Here is a 14,425-nt window from a genome sequence, read left to right on the forward strand (position 1 = left end):
GGGTTTACTGTAGTAGTACTTACTGCAGGTGAAGTATGTAATGTTAGAGGTAAGGAGAGAGTAGGTGAGGTGGACAGGGTTTACTGTAGTAGTACTTACTGCAGGTGAAGTATGTAATGTTAGAGGTAAGGAGAGAGTAGGTGAGGTGGACAGGGTTTACTGTAGTAGTACTTACTGCAGGTGAAGTATGTCATGTTAGAGGTAAGGAGAGAGTAGGTGAGGTGGACAGGGTTTACTGTAGTAGTACTTACTGCAGGGGAAGTATGTCATGTTAGAGGTAAGGAGAGAGTAATTGAGGTGGACAGGGTTTACTGTAGTAGTACTTACTGCAGGTGAAGTATGTCATGTTAGAGGTAAGGAGAGAGTAGGTGAGGTGGACAGGGTTTACTGTAGTAGTACTTACTGCAGGGGAAGTATGTCATGTTAGAGGTAAGGAGAGAGTAGGTGAGGTGGACAGGGTTTACTGTAGTAGTACTTACTGCAGGGGAAGTATGTCATGTTAGAGGTAAGGAGAGAGTAGGTGAGGTGGACAGGGTTTACTGTAGTAGTACTTACTGCAGGGGAAGTGTGTCATGTTAGAGGTAAGGAGAGAGTAGGTGAGGTGGACAGGGTTTACTGTAGTAGTACTTACTGCAGGTGAAGTATGTCATGTTAGAGGTAAGGAGAGAGTAGGTGAGGTGGACAGGGTTTACTGTAGTAGTACTTACTGCAGGGGAAGTATGTCATGTTAGAGGTAAGGAGAGAGTAGGTGAGGTGGACAGGGTTTACTGTAGTAGTACTTACTGCAGATGAAGTATGTAATGTTAGAGGTAAGGAGAGAGTAGGTGAGGTGGACAGGGTTTACTGTAGTAATACTTACTGCAGGTGAAGTATGTCATGTTAGAGGTAAGGAGAGAGAAGGTGAGGTGGACAGGGTTTACTGTAGCAGTACTTACTGCAGGCGCTGCAGGTGAAGCAGACATCATGATAAGAGGTAAGGAGAGAGTAGGTGAGGTGGACAGGGTTTACTGTAGTAGTACTTACTGCAGGCGCTGCAGGTGAAGCAGACATCATGATAGAGGCTTCCCATAGCCTGGCAGGCCTCAGTGGCTCCGTACACCGCCTTGTTACACTTCACACAGCTCCCTGGAACACAACACAACAGCCAGGTCAGAGACATGAACACACACACACACACTGTGCCACCATCATGTACTTTGGCACCACTACTGTCTCAGTCTTAAGCAGTTGTCCTGTTAGAATAGAACGTTAGAATTGTACACATTCCATAACATGAATAAAGAGGCTGGATCCATAACAAGCAGCCTGACAAAACCAGTCACAAACAATGGAATGAAAAAGGCCTAACAACAGTCAAAGGAAATGAGTTAGCCATGCTGTATCATTGAAAGGGGAAATATATTCCAATCTGCTTGTTTGGTTTGGCTCTGGGTTAGAGGAGTCTGTCACATGAACACAGTGATAAAAGACCTGTTCCTACCAAATGCTGCTCCCTGCACACTGCTGCTAGACAGACAGCATGTGCACACACACACACACACACACACACACACACACACACACACACACACACACACACACACACACACACACACACACACACACACACACACACACACACACACACACACCCCTTTCACCCTCCCCTTTATAGACCACCAGTCAGACAGGACAGGAAGTGAGAGGTTGGTGGTAGAGACAGACAGACAGACAAGAGAAGGAAAGAGAGAGAAAGGGGTGAGAGAAAGAGGACAGAGGAGAAAGGGATAGAAAAGTAAGAGACTGTAATGCAAGTTGGAGAGCTGTCCAAGCTGGTATGTATACCTGTGGAGGGTGAGGTTCAGTAGTTCATATTGGCCAACTGTTATTGGGTTGTCACCCAGAACATGCCACGTCTTGATCAATGTATCATGTTGGGTCTTCACAGCCAGTGGTTTGTTCTGTCACCCTCTTCAATCATGCATGTGCATACTGCAGTGCATAGCAACGTACACACACACACATAGCTAATCATGCAGTATAATCTAGTCAGCTGACAGGCAGCAGAGGTGGAAAGTTCCATAGACTGATAGAGAGTGTGAGAGAGTGAGAGAAAGAAAGACAGAAAGAGTCCAGTGAAAATAGAAAGAGCTCGTGTCATGTGTCCTCTGAGGTGTTTTGTGTGCTGAGGTCTTCTGACTGAGCTGAGAGGTTGGCAGTGTGCTGAGAGAGATGTGGTAACAGAACAACATGAGCCCACAGCAGCATGGCGTGGCACTGTGCTGAAACAACAGTGTGTTACACACACACAACATTCCCCAGGGGGACGAAGACCACGCCAGGGACAGTACCGCCTCGCCTGGCCACTCACAAAGAAGCTTCTGTCTCTGGCCTGCTCTCCTGCAGACAGACATCACCAGGCACTACGTCTGTACACCTCCCCTAACCCACTGGCAGCATCCCCAATGCTCCTCTACTCCCTACATTGGGAATAGGGGACCATTTGCAACGCATCCACTGTCAGCCACAGACAAGAGACGACATTAAGTTTCACCTCTTCATACTTGTAACACAATATAGAGCTATACACACAATATAGAGCTATACACACAATATAGAGCTATACACACAAAATAGAGCTTTACATACAATATAGAGCTATACACACAATATAGAGCTATACACACAATATAGAGCTTTACACACAATATAGAGCTATAAACACAATATAGAACTTTACACACAATATAGAGCTATACACACAATATAGAGCTATACACACAGTATAGAGCTATACACACAATATAGAGCTATACACACAGTATAGAGCTATACACACAATATAGAGCTTTACACACAATATAGAGCTTTACACACAATATAGAGCTATACACACAGTATAGAGCTATACACACAATATAGAGCTATACACAGTTTATTATGTACACCACCATGTTCACAAAAATGGATTGAGTCACGTGGCTGTGGCTTGCTATATAAAGCAGGCAGACAGGCATTCAGTTACTGTTTGATCGAATGGGCAAAACGAGGGACCTAAGCGACTTTGAGCATATTATGATCATCGAAGCCAGGCGCGCCGGTTCCAGTATCTCAGAACGGCCGGTCTGCTGGGCTTTTCACGCAGGACAATGTCTAGGGTTTACCGAGAATGGTGCGACAAACAGTCAGCGACAGTCCTGTGGGAGAAAACAGCTCGTTGATGAGAGGTCGAAGGAGGATGGCAAGAATTGTGCAAGCAAAGAGGCGGGCCACAAATAGCGGCGCAGTACAACAGTGGTGTGCAGAATGGCATCTCGCAACGCACAATTCGTCAGTCCTTGTCATGGATTTGCTAATGCAGCAGACGACCACACGGGCTTCCTCTCCTGTCAGCTAAAAACAAGAATAAGCGGCGGCTCCAGTGGGCACACGATCACCAACTCTAGACAATTGAGGAGTGAAAAACATGAATACCGGTTCCTGTTGCGTCATGCTGGTGGCAGTCAGGATTTGGCGTCAGCAGCATGACTCCATGGCCCCATCCAGCCTGGTGTTAATGGTACAGGCTGGGGGTGTAATGGTGTGGGGAATGTTTTCTTGGCACACGAGTAGGTCCCTTGAAATAACTTGAGCAATGTTTCCATGCCCGAAGAATTCAGGCTGTTCTGGAGGCAAAGGGGAGTCCGACCCGGTACTAGATGGGTGTACCTAATAAACTGAATGTACACAGAGTTTACAACACATTAGAAACACCTGCTCTTTCCATTACATAGACTGACCAGGGGAATCCAGGTAAAAACTATGATCCCTTATTGATGTCACTTATTAAATCCACTTCAATCAGTGTAGATGAAAGGGAGGAGACAGGTTAAAGAGGATTTTCAAGCCTTGAGACAATTGACATGGATTGTGTATGTGTGCTATTCAGAGGGTGAATGTGTCATGGCCTGATCTGTTTCACCTGTTCTTGTCCTTGTGACAGTTCGTCCTGTTTGTCAAGCTTACCGGCATTCGTCCTGTCAGCTTCTGTCTTTTCCCAGCCTCTCTTTTTCTCGTCCTCCTGGTTTTGGACCCTTGCCTGTCCTGACCCTGTACCCACCCACCTGACCACTCCTCCCATCCCTGAGTCTACCTGCCGTCCTGTACCTTTGCTCCTACTCTGGATTTTCGACCTCTGCCTGCCTTGACCTGTCGTTTGTCTGCCCCTGTTGTTACAATAAACATTGTTACTTCACACAGTCTGCACTTGGGTCTTACCTTGATACCTGATAGAATGGGCAAGACAGAAGATCGAAGTTCCTTTGAACGGGGTATGGTAGTAGGTGCCAGACACATCGGTTTGTGTCAATAACTGCAACACTGCTGGGTTTTTCCATGCTCAAGAATAGTCCACCACCGAAAGGACATCAAGCCAACTTGACACAACTGTAGGAAGCATTTGAGTCAACATGGGCCAGCATCCCTGTGGAACGCTTTCAACACCTTGTAGAGTCCATGCCCCAACGAATTGAGGCTGTTTTAAGTGTATATACTTAATTGAATCAACATCTCCTGTTAACTACAACACAGTCCTCTAGTCTGGCCTTATAACCTATGACTGGCTTTAAACCATTTGTCCTGTCTATCATGACTCTCAGATATTGTGAAACAATATAGGAATACCTCTGATACTTTTAACACAATACAGGAATACCTCTGATACTGTAACACAATATAGGAATACCTTTGATACTATAACACAATATAGGAATATCTCTGATACTGTAACACACTATAGGAATAGCTCTGATACTGTAACACAATATAGGAATAGCTCTGATACTGTAACACAATATAGGAATACCTATGATACTGTAACACAATATAGGAATACCTTTGATACTATAACACAATATAGGAATATCTCTGATACTGTAACACACTATAGGAATACCTCTGATACTGTAACACACTATAGGAATAGCTCTGATACTGTAACACAATATAGGAATAGCTCTGATACTGTAACACAATATAGGAATACCTATGATACTTTAAAACAATATAGGAATACCTCTGATACTGTAACACAATATAGGAATACCTCTGATACTGTAAAGCAATATAGGAATGAGCTATATACACACCTTATTGAATTAACCCTGCCCTTATTGAATTAACCCTTACAATAAACCACTGTAGCCTACAGCACAGCCACATCTAGCCTATCCCCTTATATAACAATGTCTGGAGATTAAGGGCCTACCCCTCTCATCATGTGTTCCTCCCTCCTCCTCTTCCTCTACCCCTCCTCTCCTCTCCTCCAAAATCTGGCCTCACCCCTGGAATTCTAGGTTCAATCCATCATTAGACTGACTGACAGACAGTCAGTTTTACTGTATGGACTCAACAGGGTTGGGTTTGTTTAGCTCAACTTTGGTTTTACTTGGTTGACTTTTCAAAACAGAGAATTGTATGATTTTCCACCAGAGTTGAAAGTCACAGCTGGTGTTTGCAATGCACATGCCATGGGAAACTGTAAAATGCACTGAAAAGTAAGAGGGATACATAAACAACCAAACAAACTGGTTCCTGTTTAGGACAAACATTCTTAGGTAAAGAAGCAACATTTTCCTCCCTGATTACAGTCCCATATTCCAAAACCCCAGTGATTTTATAGGGGAGTGCTTTCTTTAACGGTTATGAGGGCATGGGTGAGGGGGGAATGGAATCAAAACACAAGAGCCAAAACTTCACCCCCCATCCTCCCCCTCACCTCACCCCCCAAACACCAGCCCAGCTGTCAAAACGTCTGCCTCTACTGCTTCCCAATGGCTCACAACAAGCCTCTTCATAAACCTCCGCAATCTCTGACAGGAACTTGATATTATGGTAGTTGACTTGTCATGTTAGAAGCCAAATAAGACTACTGCACTTAGTAATATCCATATGGTAGTTATTATTTTGTGTGTGTATCATATGGCAGTATTAGAATCCAAGGCTAGGACATTATGAAATCACATCAACACTGGTCCCACCCAAAACAACAGCCTAACATCACAAAAACATTCTCTCACTACACGAACACACATTTACTTATACAACCAATCAAACACTGAAGCAAGGCCCCAGGCCCAGACACAGAGAGAGATGCACACACACACACACAAAGCAAGGCCCCAGGCCCAGACACAGAGAGAGATAAAGAGGGAGGAGAGAGAGAGAGAGATGCACACACACACACACAAAGGCTTCCTGCAGGACTTGCCAGGGGTACAGATTGAGTGCCAAAGCAGAAGCCAAGAAACTCTGGGAAGAGTTAAGGTAAACTGTCCAGTCAACAGACAAACTATAGCCTGATAGGAGAAAGCCATCCTTAATCACAACACAATACAAAGCACTCAACCTCTACTATCTGTGTGTGTGTGTGGCGACAGTGATCCCCTCCACCCTCTGTCCTATCCCACCACTCACCCTTCCTGTCTGACCTCCCACCCATAAATCTGCTCTCCCCTCTGCCTCTCTTTCCCTGCTCTACCTCCCTCCCTCTCTCTCTCACAGCCAAAGACGCACCAAAAGGTTCTATAAATTAACCCGAAGTACCTTCTGCTAATCTAATCATTTATGAAACTAAGTGAGCTCCCCACCCACTCTTTATATTCCTCAGCCCCGTCCCGTCCTCCAGACATTCCTCTGTGTTCCCCTGGTGCAGCCGTTTGGCACGACACTCAGTTTCCCAGAACATCCAGCTACAGCTCTGCCAATCAGAGCAGAGAGTATATGATATGAGAGACCCCAGCCCTAGCTGGCTGGAACTCACTAGGCATGGGTCTGAAATGGCACCCTATACCCTATACAGTGCACTACTATATGGGCACTGGTCATAAGTAGTGCACTAAATAGGCAATAGGGTATCATTTTGGAGGTGGCCCATATCATTTTGGAGGTGGCCCATATGAGCCTTTAGGATGGCCACACTAATCTCCCTTTTACATGAACCTACTACATCACTAGGTATATGCCCCCAGTGTAAATATGACTTTACAGTCACACTGGTCAATAATATACTGTATCATACAAATTAGGCAATCCTTTAGTAAATGACACCAACTATTGAACTGATAACCCAGGAATAGAACATCATTCCCATAGTATTATGGTTCTTCATTTAGCCATAGTTTGCTTGTTAGAGAGGAGTAACTCAACACAATCTGGCCTTAATGACCATATACTCTTGTAAACTTCACCCGACACAGCTACTCCTCGGAGCCTGGTTCCTCTCTAGGTTTCTTCCTATGACCCTGGCTTTCTAGGGAGTTTCTCCTAGCCACTGTGCTCTGCTCTTTGAGTATCCAGACCTATGGTTCAGGCTGAAAGAATACTCCTCTCCTTTCAGTGGAAAAAGCAGGTCAGGGATGGAGCTTCTCTTTCAGTTCAGTATGTAGACCAGGCCAGGAACTGCATCTGTCCGTCACGCAGGCTATTTTCTGGCACGACAGCATAACGCAGAAAATGAGTGTGTGCTGGGCGAGTGTGCTGTGAGCGTGTCAGCGTTACAGTATTGTCATACACAAAGGTTCTACCATCTTCCACTGCGGCCCCCCACAGGAATCTCTATAACATGTTAACATGTGTGCTTATGAATCTGTGTGGGTGTGTTCAGCATGACAGCGACATGCCCCAGAACATCTTCCCTTACATACTGAATGAGTGGACCTCTGGGGGGCTGGGACGGGAATTACAATCCGGACTGACGTTCATCGTTCCTGCAGGAAATTCCTTTTATGAGGCGGCAGTGAGATGCTTTATGACCGATGGACAAGCGCACGCTAGATATCTCTCTCTCTCTCTCTCTCTCTCTCTCTCTCTCTCTCTCTCTGCTGGACGTCCCGTTTTGATGACTGGCCTTGCCTCAACACGCCGAACACATCTGGATGAGGAGGAAAAACTCCTGGCCTTACCTTCAGGACATAGTATACTGTACACATATTTTCCATTTTCCACCAGGACTAGCCTGGAACTGGGCTCTCAGAGCAGAGTAATAAACACCTTGTCAGCCGTTTATAACTGCAGCACACAGAGTATAGGTCTGGTACGGTACAACAGTACAGCAGTATAGCTGGAGGAAAGACAGCCAAGCACTTATTTTCTCCCCCTTTTTTCCAGATAACAATTTCCAGAGAGCACGCAAACTGGGTGCTGCGTGGCTCTAGCTTAAAAAAAGGAGCAGAAAGCCATGCTCTTGGGCCTTTTACAAATCTGTTTCTGTTGACCAGTTAAATTCCTCCTCCTTCCTCCTCCTCTTTCTCTCTTCTCCTCCTACCCAACCTCTTTCTCTCTTCTCCTCCTGACCTACCTCTTTCTCTCTTCTCCTCCTGCGCTACCTCTTTCTCTCTTCTCCTCCTGACCTACCTCTTTCTCTCTTCTCCTCCTGACCTACCTTTCTCTCTTCTCCTCCTGCCCTACCTCTTTCTCTCTTCTCCTCCTGCCCTACCTATTTCTCTCTTCTCCTCCTGCCCTATCTCTTTCTCCTCCTGCCCTACCTCTTTCTCCTCCTGCCCTACCTCTTTCTCTCTTCTCCTCCTGCCCTACCTCTTTCTCTCTTCTCCTCCTGCGCTACCTCTTTCTCTCTTCTCCTCCTGCCCTACCTCTTTCTCCTCCTGCCCTACCTCTTTCTCTCTTCTCCTCCTGCCCTACCTCTTTCTCCTCCTGCCCTACCTCTTTCTCTCTTCTCCTCCTGCGCTACCTCTTTCTCTCTTCTCCTCCTGCACTACCTCTTTCTCTCTTCTCCTCCTGCGCTACCTCTTTCTCTCTTCTCCTCCTGCGCTACCTCTTTCTCTCTCACTCTCTCCTTTTCCTCTTTCTTTCTTCTCCTCCTGCGCTACCTCTTTCTCTCTTCTCCTCCTGCGCTACCTCTCTCTCTCTTCTCCTCCTGCCCTACCTCTCTCTCTCTTCTCCTCCTGCCCTACCTCTCTCTCTTCTCCTCCTGCCCTACCTCTTTCTCTCTTCTCCTCCTGCCCTACCTCTCTCTCTCTTCTCCTCCTGCCCTACCTCTTTCTCTCTTCTCCTCCTGCCCTACCTCTTTCTCTCTTCTCCTCCTGCCCTACCTCTCTCTCTTCTCCTCCTGACCTACCTCTTTCTCTCTTCTCCTCCTGCCCTACCTCTCTCTCTCTTCTCCTCCTGCCCTACCTCTTTCTCTCTTCTCCTCCTGCCCTACCTCTTTCTCTCTTCTCCTCCTGCCCTACCTCTTTCTCCTCCTGCCCTACCTCTTTCTCTCTTCTCCTCCTGCCCTACCTCTTTCTCCTCCTGACCTACCTCTTTCTCTCTTCTCCTCCTGCCCTACCTCTCTCTCTCTTCTCCTCCTGCCCTACCTCTTTCTCTCTTCTCCTCCTGCCCTACCTCTTTCTCTCTTCTCCTCCTGCCCTACCTCTTTCTCCTCCTGCCCTACCTCTTTCTCTCTTCTCCTCCTGCCCTACCTCTTTCTCCTCCTGCCCTACCTCTTTCTCTCTTCTCCTCCTGCCCTACCTCTTTCTCTCTTCTCCTCCTGCCCTACCTCGTTCTCCTCCTGCCCTACCTCTTTCTCTCTTCTCCTCCTGCCCTACCTCTTTCTCCTCCTGCCCTACCTCTTTCTCTCTTCTCCTCCTGCCCTACCTGTCTCTCTCTTCTCCTCCTGCCCTACCTCTTTCTCTCTTCTCCTCCTGCCCTACCTCTTTCTCTCTTCTCCTCCTGCCCTACCTCTCTCTCTTCTCCTCCTGCCCTACCTCTTTCTCTCTTCTCCTCCTGCCCTACTTCTTTCTCTCTTCTCCTCCTGCCCTACCTCTTTCTCTCTTCTCCTCCTGCCCTACCTCTCTCTCTCTTCTCCTCCTGCCCTACCTCTTTCTCTCTTCTCCTCCTGCCCTACCTCTTTCTCTCTTCTCCTCCTGCCCTACCTCTTTCTCTCTTCTCCTCCTGCCCTACCTCTCTCTCTCACTCTCCTTTTCCTCTTTCTTTCTTCCTCAATGCTTTTCTCATCTGTTGATCAGCCCCACCAAACATGTGCTCTTTCACTTCCACTTCTCCTGTTGCACACATTGGGCACAAATGTTATATTCAATAGTTATTTCTGCATTAAAAGGGAAAAGTGTACATTTACTCGTAACCAGTTATATATTAATCTGTACATAAACTAAAGAGACTGATGTCATGTATCCTAGGGCAGCTACAGGCTACATGGAAAAACACTAACAGGTGCTGTAATTCAGTTGTCATTGTCTGTATTCCCCAGACTGTGGCTGCGTACAAAAGGTGTGTGTGCGTGCCTGTGTGCCTTTGTGTGTACATGGATGCATGTGTGTGTGCGAGCATGCACATGGTGGTTTAGAGCAAGAATGTTCAAGTCCGGGTCTGTGCTCGGCCATGTGATGATGTTATTTGGAAAGACTAAGTCAAACAGCCAAACACATGAGAAGAGAACGGATGTGATCGGGGAGAGAACGGATGTGATCGGGGAGAGGACGGATGTGATCGGGGAGAGGACGGATGTGATCGGGGAGAGGACGGATGTGATCGGGGAGAGAACGGATGTGATCGGGGAGAGGACGGATGTGATCGGGGAGAGGACGGATGTGATCGGGGAGAGGACGGATGTGATCGGGAAGAGAACGGATGTGATCGGGGAGAGGACGGATGTGATCGGGGAGAGGACGGATGTGATCGGGAAGAGAACGGATGTGATCGGGGAGAGGACGGATGTGATCGGGGAGAGGACGGATGTGATCGGGGAGAGGACGGATGTGATCGGGGAGAGGACGGATGTGATCGGGAAGAGAACGGATGTGATCGGGGAGAGGGCGGATGTGATCGGGGAGAGGACGGATGTGATCGGGGAGAGGACGGATGTGATCGGGGAGAGGACGGATGTGATCGGGGAGAGAACGGATGTGATCGGGGAGAGAACGGATGTGATCGGGGAGAGGACGGATGTGATCGGGGAGAGAACGGATGTGATCGGGGAGAGGACGGATGTGATCGGGGAGAGAACGGATGTTTTACAAACAATGACAAAAGCGCAGTGCTGATCTAAAAAAAAGCAGCCAATATCCTGTTACTAATTAATTTAGTTATTGATGTGGGTGTGTGTGTGCCTTAATCCACCAGGCTTATTACAGCTGAGAGGAGAAGACAACCTTCTCCTGGTTGGCCCTGGGCCGAGCCTGAGAGGTAGGCGGGCGGGTGGCCGTCAGTGACATACCCAGACGGGAGGATTTAAGGAGAACAAGAAGAAACAAATTAGACAATTATTCATTCTAGACTTAAAGACGAAGAAGAGAATAGAAGAGAGGCCTCTGGCTAAACGCTCTGTCTGTCTGTCGAGTTCAATACTGAACAACAGTATGAGCCATGATGATCAGAAACATACACAGACAGAATGGCCGCTAGGACGCCTTCACAACTATTCCACTTGATCTGGCATGAGCAAACCAAAACATACACACGCATACACAAAGATAAGGTTAAATGAAGGAGGTGAAAAGTTTGGAACAGTGGGCCATTTTCGCACTTAGTGACCCACACAGAGAAATAGTGAATTTGATTAAAGAGTGACACCAGGTCGATCAAAATGTCAAACTAAGCTTACCGAAGTAGTCTGCCTTGGGCGGGGCGTCCATCTCCTTCTCCAGATGCTTGGTCAGGGCTTCTAATTTGATCTCGGCGGCAGACGGCCCCTGCTCCGGCTGGACATGGAGAGTCTGGCTGGGCAGTTTGAGAGCCCTGGGGGTGCTGGGGGCTTCAGACTGGGGCTGGGGTTGGCATGCCTCACCACCAGAGGACAGCTGGCTGTCTAGGCCAGAGGGCACATCCACCCCCATGGCCACTTGCCTGCCCTGCGCCTGGCCTACACCTTGACCCTGGCCAAAGCTTCTAGAGACACTGATTCCAGAGGGAGAGGCAGAGGCAGGGAAGTAAGCTCCAGCTGTGGCTTTGGGCTGGGCTGCCTCAGATGGGGGAACCACAGGACTCTGAGGGAGCCCGTTCTGGCCTAGATTTCCATGGTTGGCTGTTGATCTTGGGCTCATAGAGGATGCTGCTGAGTAAGGGCCTGTTGGCGGTGTAACAGTGGCAAGTTGGGGAGACAGCTGCTGGTACAGGTCAGCTCCGCCAGTGAAGGCACTCAGAGGGAGCGGTGCCAACAGGTCTGGGTGCCCCAAGCTCCGCATCCAGTCTGCTGCAGCCCCAGCATCAGCCAACTTGGGGGGTCTCTGCTGCACCAGTAGGGTGGCAGCCTTGCTCTGGTGCAGTCTAGTGGGGCTCAGAGACTGTAGGCTGTCGGAGAAGGGGGGAGATGGTGAGTGGTGTGGGGGCTGCTGAGATGGGCTGCACATGAGGCCTGATGATCCAGCAGGGCTGGAGGATCCTGAGGAGGCCTGGCCACCCCTGGAGGAGTAGGAGGCCGAAGTGCCCGAGGGACTGGCAGGGTGACCAGAAGCATGTGTGTGTGCGTTCCCAGGGCTGGTGGGACTCAAGGCGTGGTGGTAAGAATGCGGCTCAAAACGCTCCTTGTTATCGTAATTGTTTCCGTAGCCGTATGACTGTTGACTGGGTGAATGGTGTTTCAGAGCGTCATAGGGCGCGTACTGACTCGCGCCACTGGCGGTGCCTGGCAAAGGGCCAGAGAGTATGGGAGGCTTGGCTGCAGCTTCCCCTGCCTGTCTGTAGCTATTGATAGGCGGCCTGTCTTTGGTGTAAAACGTGCTGTCTGCCGCTCTGTTTTGACCCCCGTTCATTCTCACTACCAAATTGTTTTTGGCAATTTCCTCTTGCTGTTTCTGTATGTGGATTTTTGTCATTTTGGAGGCAAAAACTCTCCTGGTTTCTTCAAAGTCGGAGTTGTTCCGTGCATCCTTCTTCATTCGGAACAGCCCGTCCCTAGATGCCTCATACATATTGAGGTCTTCTAAAAACTTACTTGCCTCAAGATCCAAATCGTCGTATTTATCCATCTTGAAGTGAATTACAAAATGTGTATAAACTATTATCTGATTTAAGGTTCGAGCCACAACTTTCACAAAAAAACGTTCTGTCCAACTTATTTAAAAGTAGGCTAGCCAATAAAAACAACGTTAAACACAGTAAACAATTGAAACGAAAATATGAAATCCAAACTCTCGTTACTCCCAAAGTAAAATATTAGCGCAGTCTACTGTCCAGTCCAGTCAGCGGAGAGAGAGCACTGTCACGCGGTATTCTGACGTGGAGATCCCAACCCGAAGTTATAGTACTCCCGTAATGTGTCAGCTATCCCGCGGAAGCAATTATACCTAGGTCTACTCCGGAATGGATAATAGCGAGAATAAGCTCCGTCCTCTCCTCGGTGAGCCAGTTGACTCTGCTCGCAACAGGATACTGTCTGATTATAACGTCAGATCAGATAGCCTACCACCCCAGCCTGCGCCCCCTTTCCGAACTTCACTGTGGCTCTCACAGCCGAAGCCTCCATTCAAAAAACGTTGTTTGCAACTTTGTAGCGAGTGCATGTGTTCCAAACTTTTCCTGCAAGTTGCTGAACAAATTCCACTGTGGTCCTCTCACAACGCCAATGTAGCTCGCCTATAATTAAACGGTTATTACAAGTGCGTAGGCAAAACACTGAACTAAAGCAAACCTCCTGATCCGAATGTGGATAGTGTGGAGTCGACCGTGGGATAGGGTGCTGTTTGATTTTAAAGGCGCAGTGTTCACTTCATTCTGGGGTAGATTTTTTCATGATATCCGGACCACCAGAAAACTCAAGACACATAGCATAACAAACATTTACCTTTAGGCTGTGTTCTTTTTTTTTATCACACATTGTTTATTGATAAGTTTACTTTATACCCACAATCTCTTTGGCTACGTTGTTGGTACAGGACCAACTGAATTCAAGTTAATTATGAATCAACACAGTTTAATAGCTAAGGAATCATGTAGGGCTACAAAGTGTGATTTGCAATCTAAATTAGTATTGTAGTCCCTATAAAAAAAATTGGCCACATATGGGTAATGTGGATTTATACCTTCAGATGTCTCAAGTTCATATGATGTGCTGACAGATGCATATCGGCTGCTTCGACATGTTCACATGCATGTTTTTAACAGATGTTATTGCCGGTGTTGCGAAATGCTTGTGTTTCTAGCTCCAACAGTAAAGGAATGGAATTAAGAAAATAGAAATATTTGGATGAGCAATGTCAGAGCGGCATAGACTAAAATACAGGAGAATATAATAAAATACAGTATATACATATGAGATGAGTAATGCAAAATATGTAAACATTACTAACTGTGTGTGGAAAAGGAGGTGGGGGGGGGGGGTCTTTCTCAGACGGACAAGTTGGGATACATCTGTATTTTTCTGTGTCCTTGGTGGGGTGTTTAAGTACTGTGTATGAATCCCAATGTCTGTGGAGCCGAGCTGAATACATACAGTGGGGAGAACAAGTATTTGATA

The 14,425-nt window shown here is 47.4% G+C and overlaps 1 protein-coding gene across 2 annotated transcripts in view; it reads right to left on the reverse strand.

Moving 5' to 3' along the window:
* LOC110511851 (LIM domain-containing protein 1) overlaps positions 1 to 13,852 on the reverse strand; it is a 35,707-nt gene extending 21,855 nt beyond the window's left edge. Inside the window, exons 1-2 of one of the 2 annotated variants that reach the window (XR_016493379.1) lie at positions 11,576 to 13,852; positions 936 to 1,125 (exon numbers count right to left, since the gene is read on the reverse strand). Coding sequence is in view for 1 of the 2 variants with exons in the window: in XM_021592571.3 (XP_021448246.3) it covers positions 1,024 to 1,125; positions 11,576 to 12,938 (1,465 nt within the window). In the remaining variant the exon portion in view is untranslated. The remainder of the gene's footprint in view (positions 1 to 935; positions 1,126 to 11,575) is intronic. The other variant, XM_021592571.3, reaches the window with a different exon arrangement.
* Positions 13,853 to 14,425: the final 573 nt, after the last annotated feature.

This window comes from Oncorhynchus mykiss, chromosome 3 (genome assembly GCF_057628025.1).
Source record: "Oncorhynchus mykiss isolate SJ-2025 chromosome 3, ASM5762802v1, whole genome shotgun sequence".
In the NCBI taxonomy this organism is placed as follows: Eukaryota; Metazoa; Chordata; class Actinopteri; order Salmoniformes; family Salmonidae; genus Oncorhynchus; species Oncorhynchus mykiss.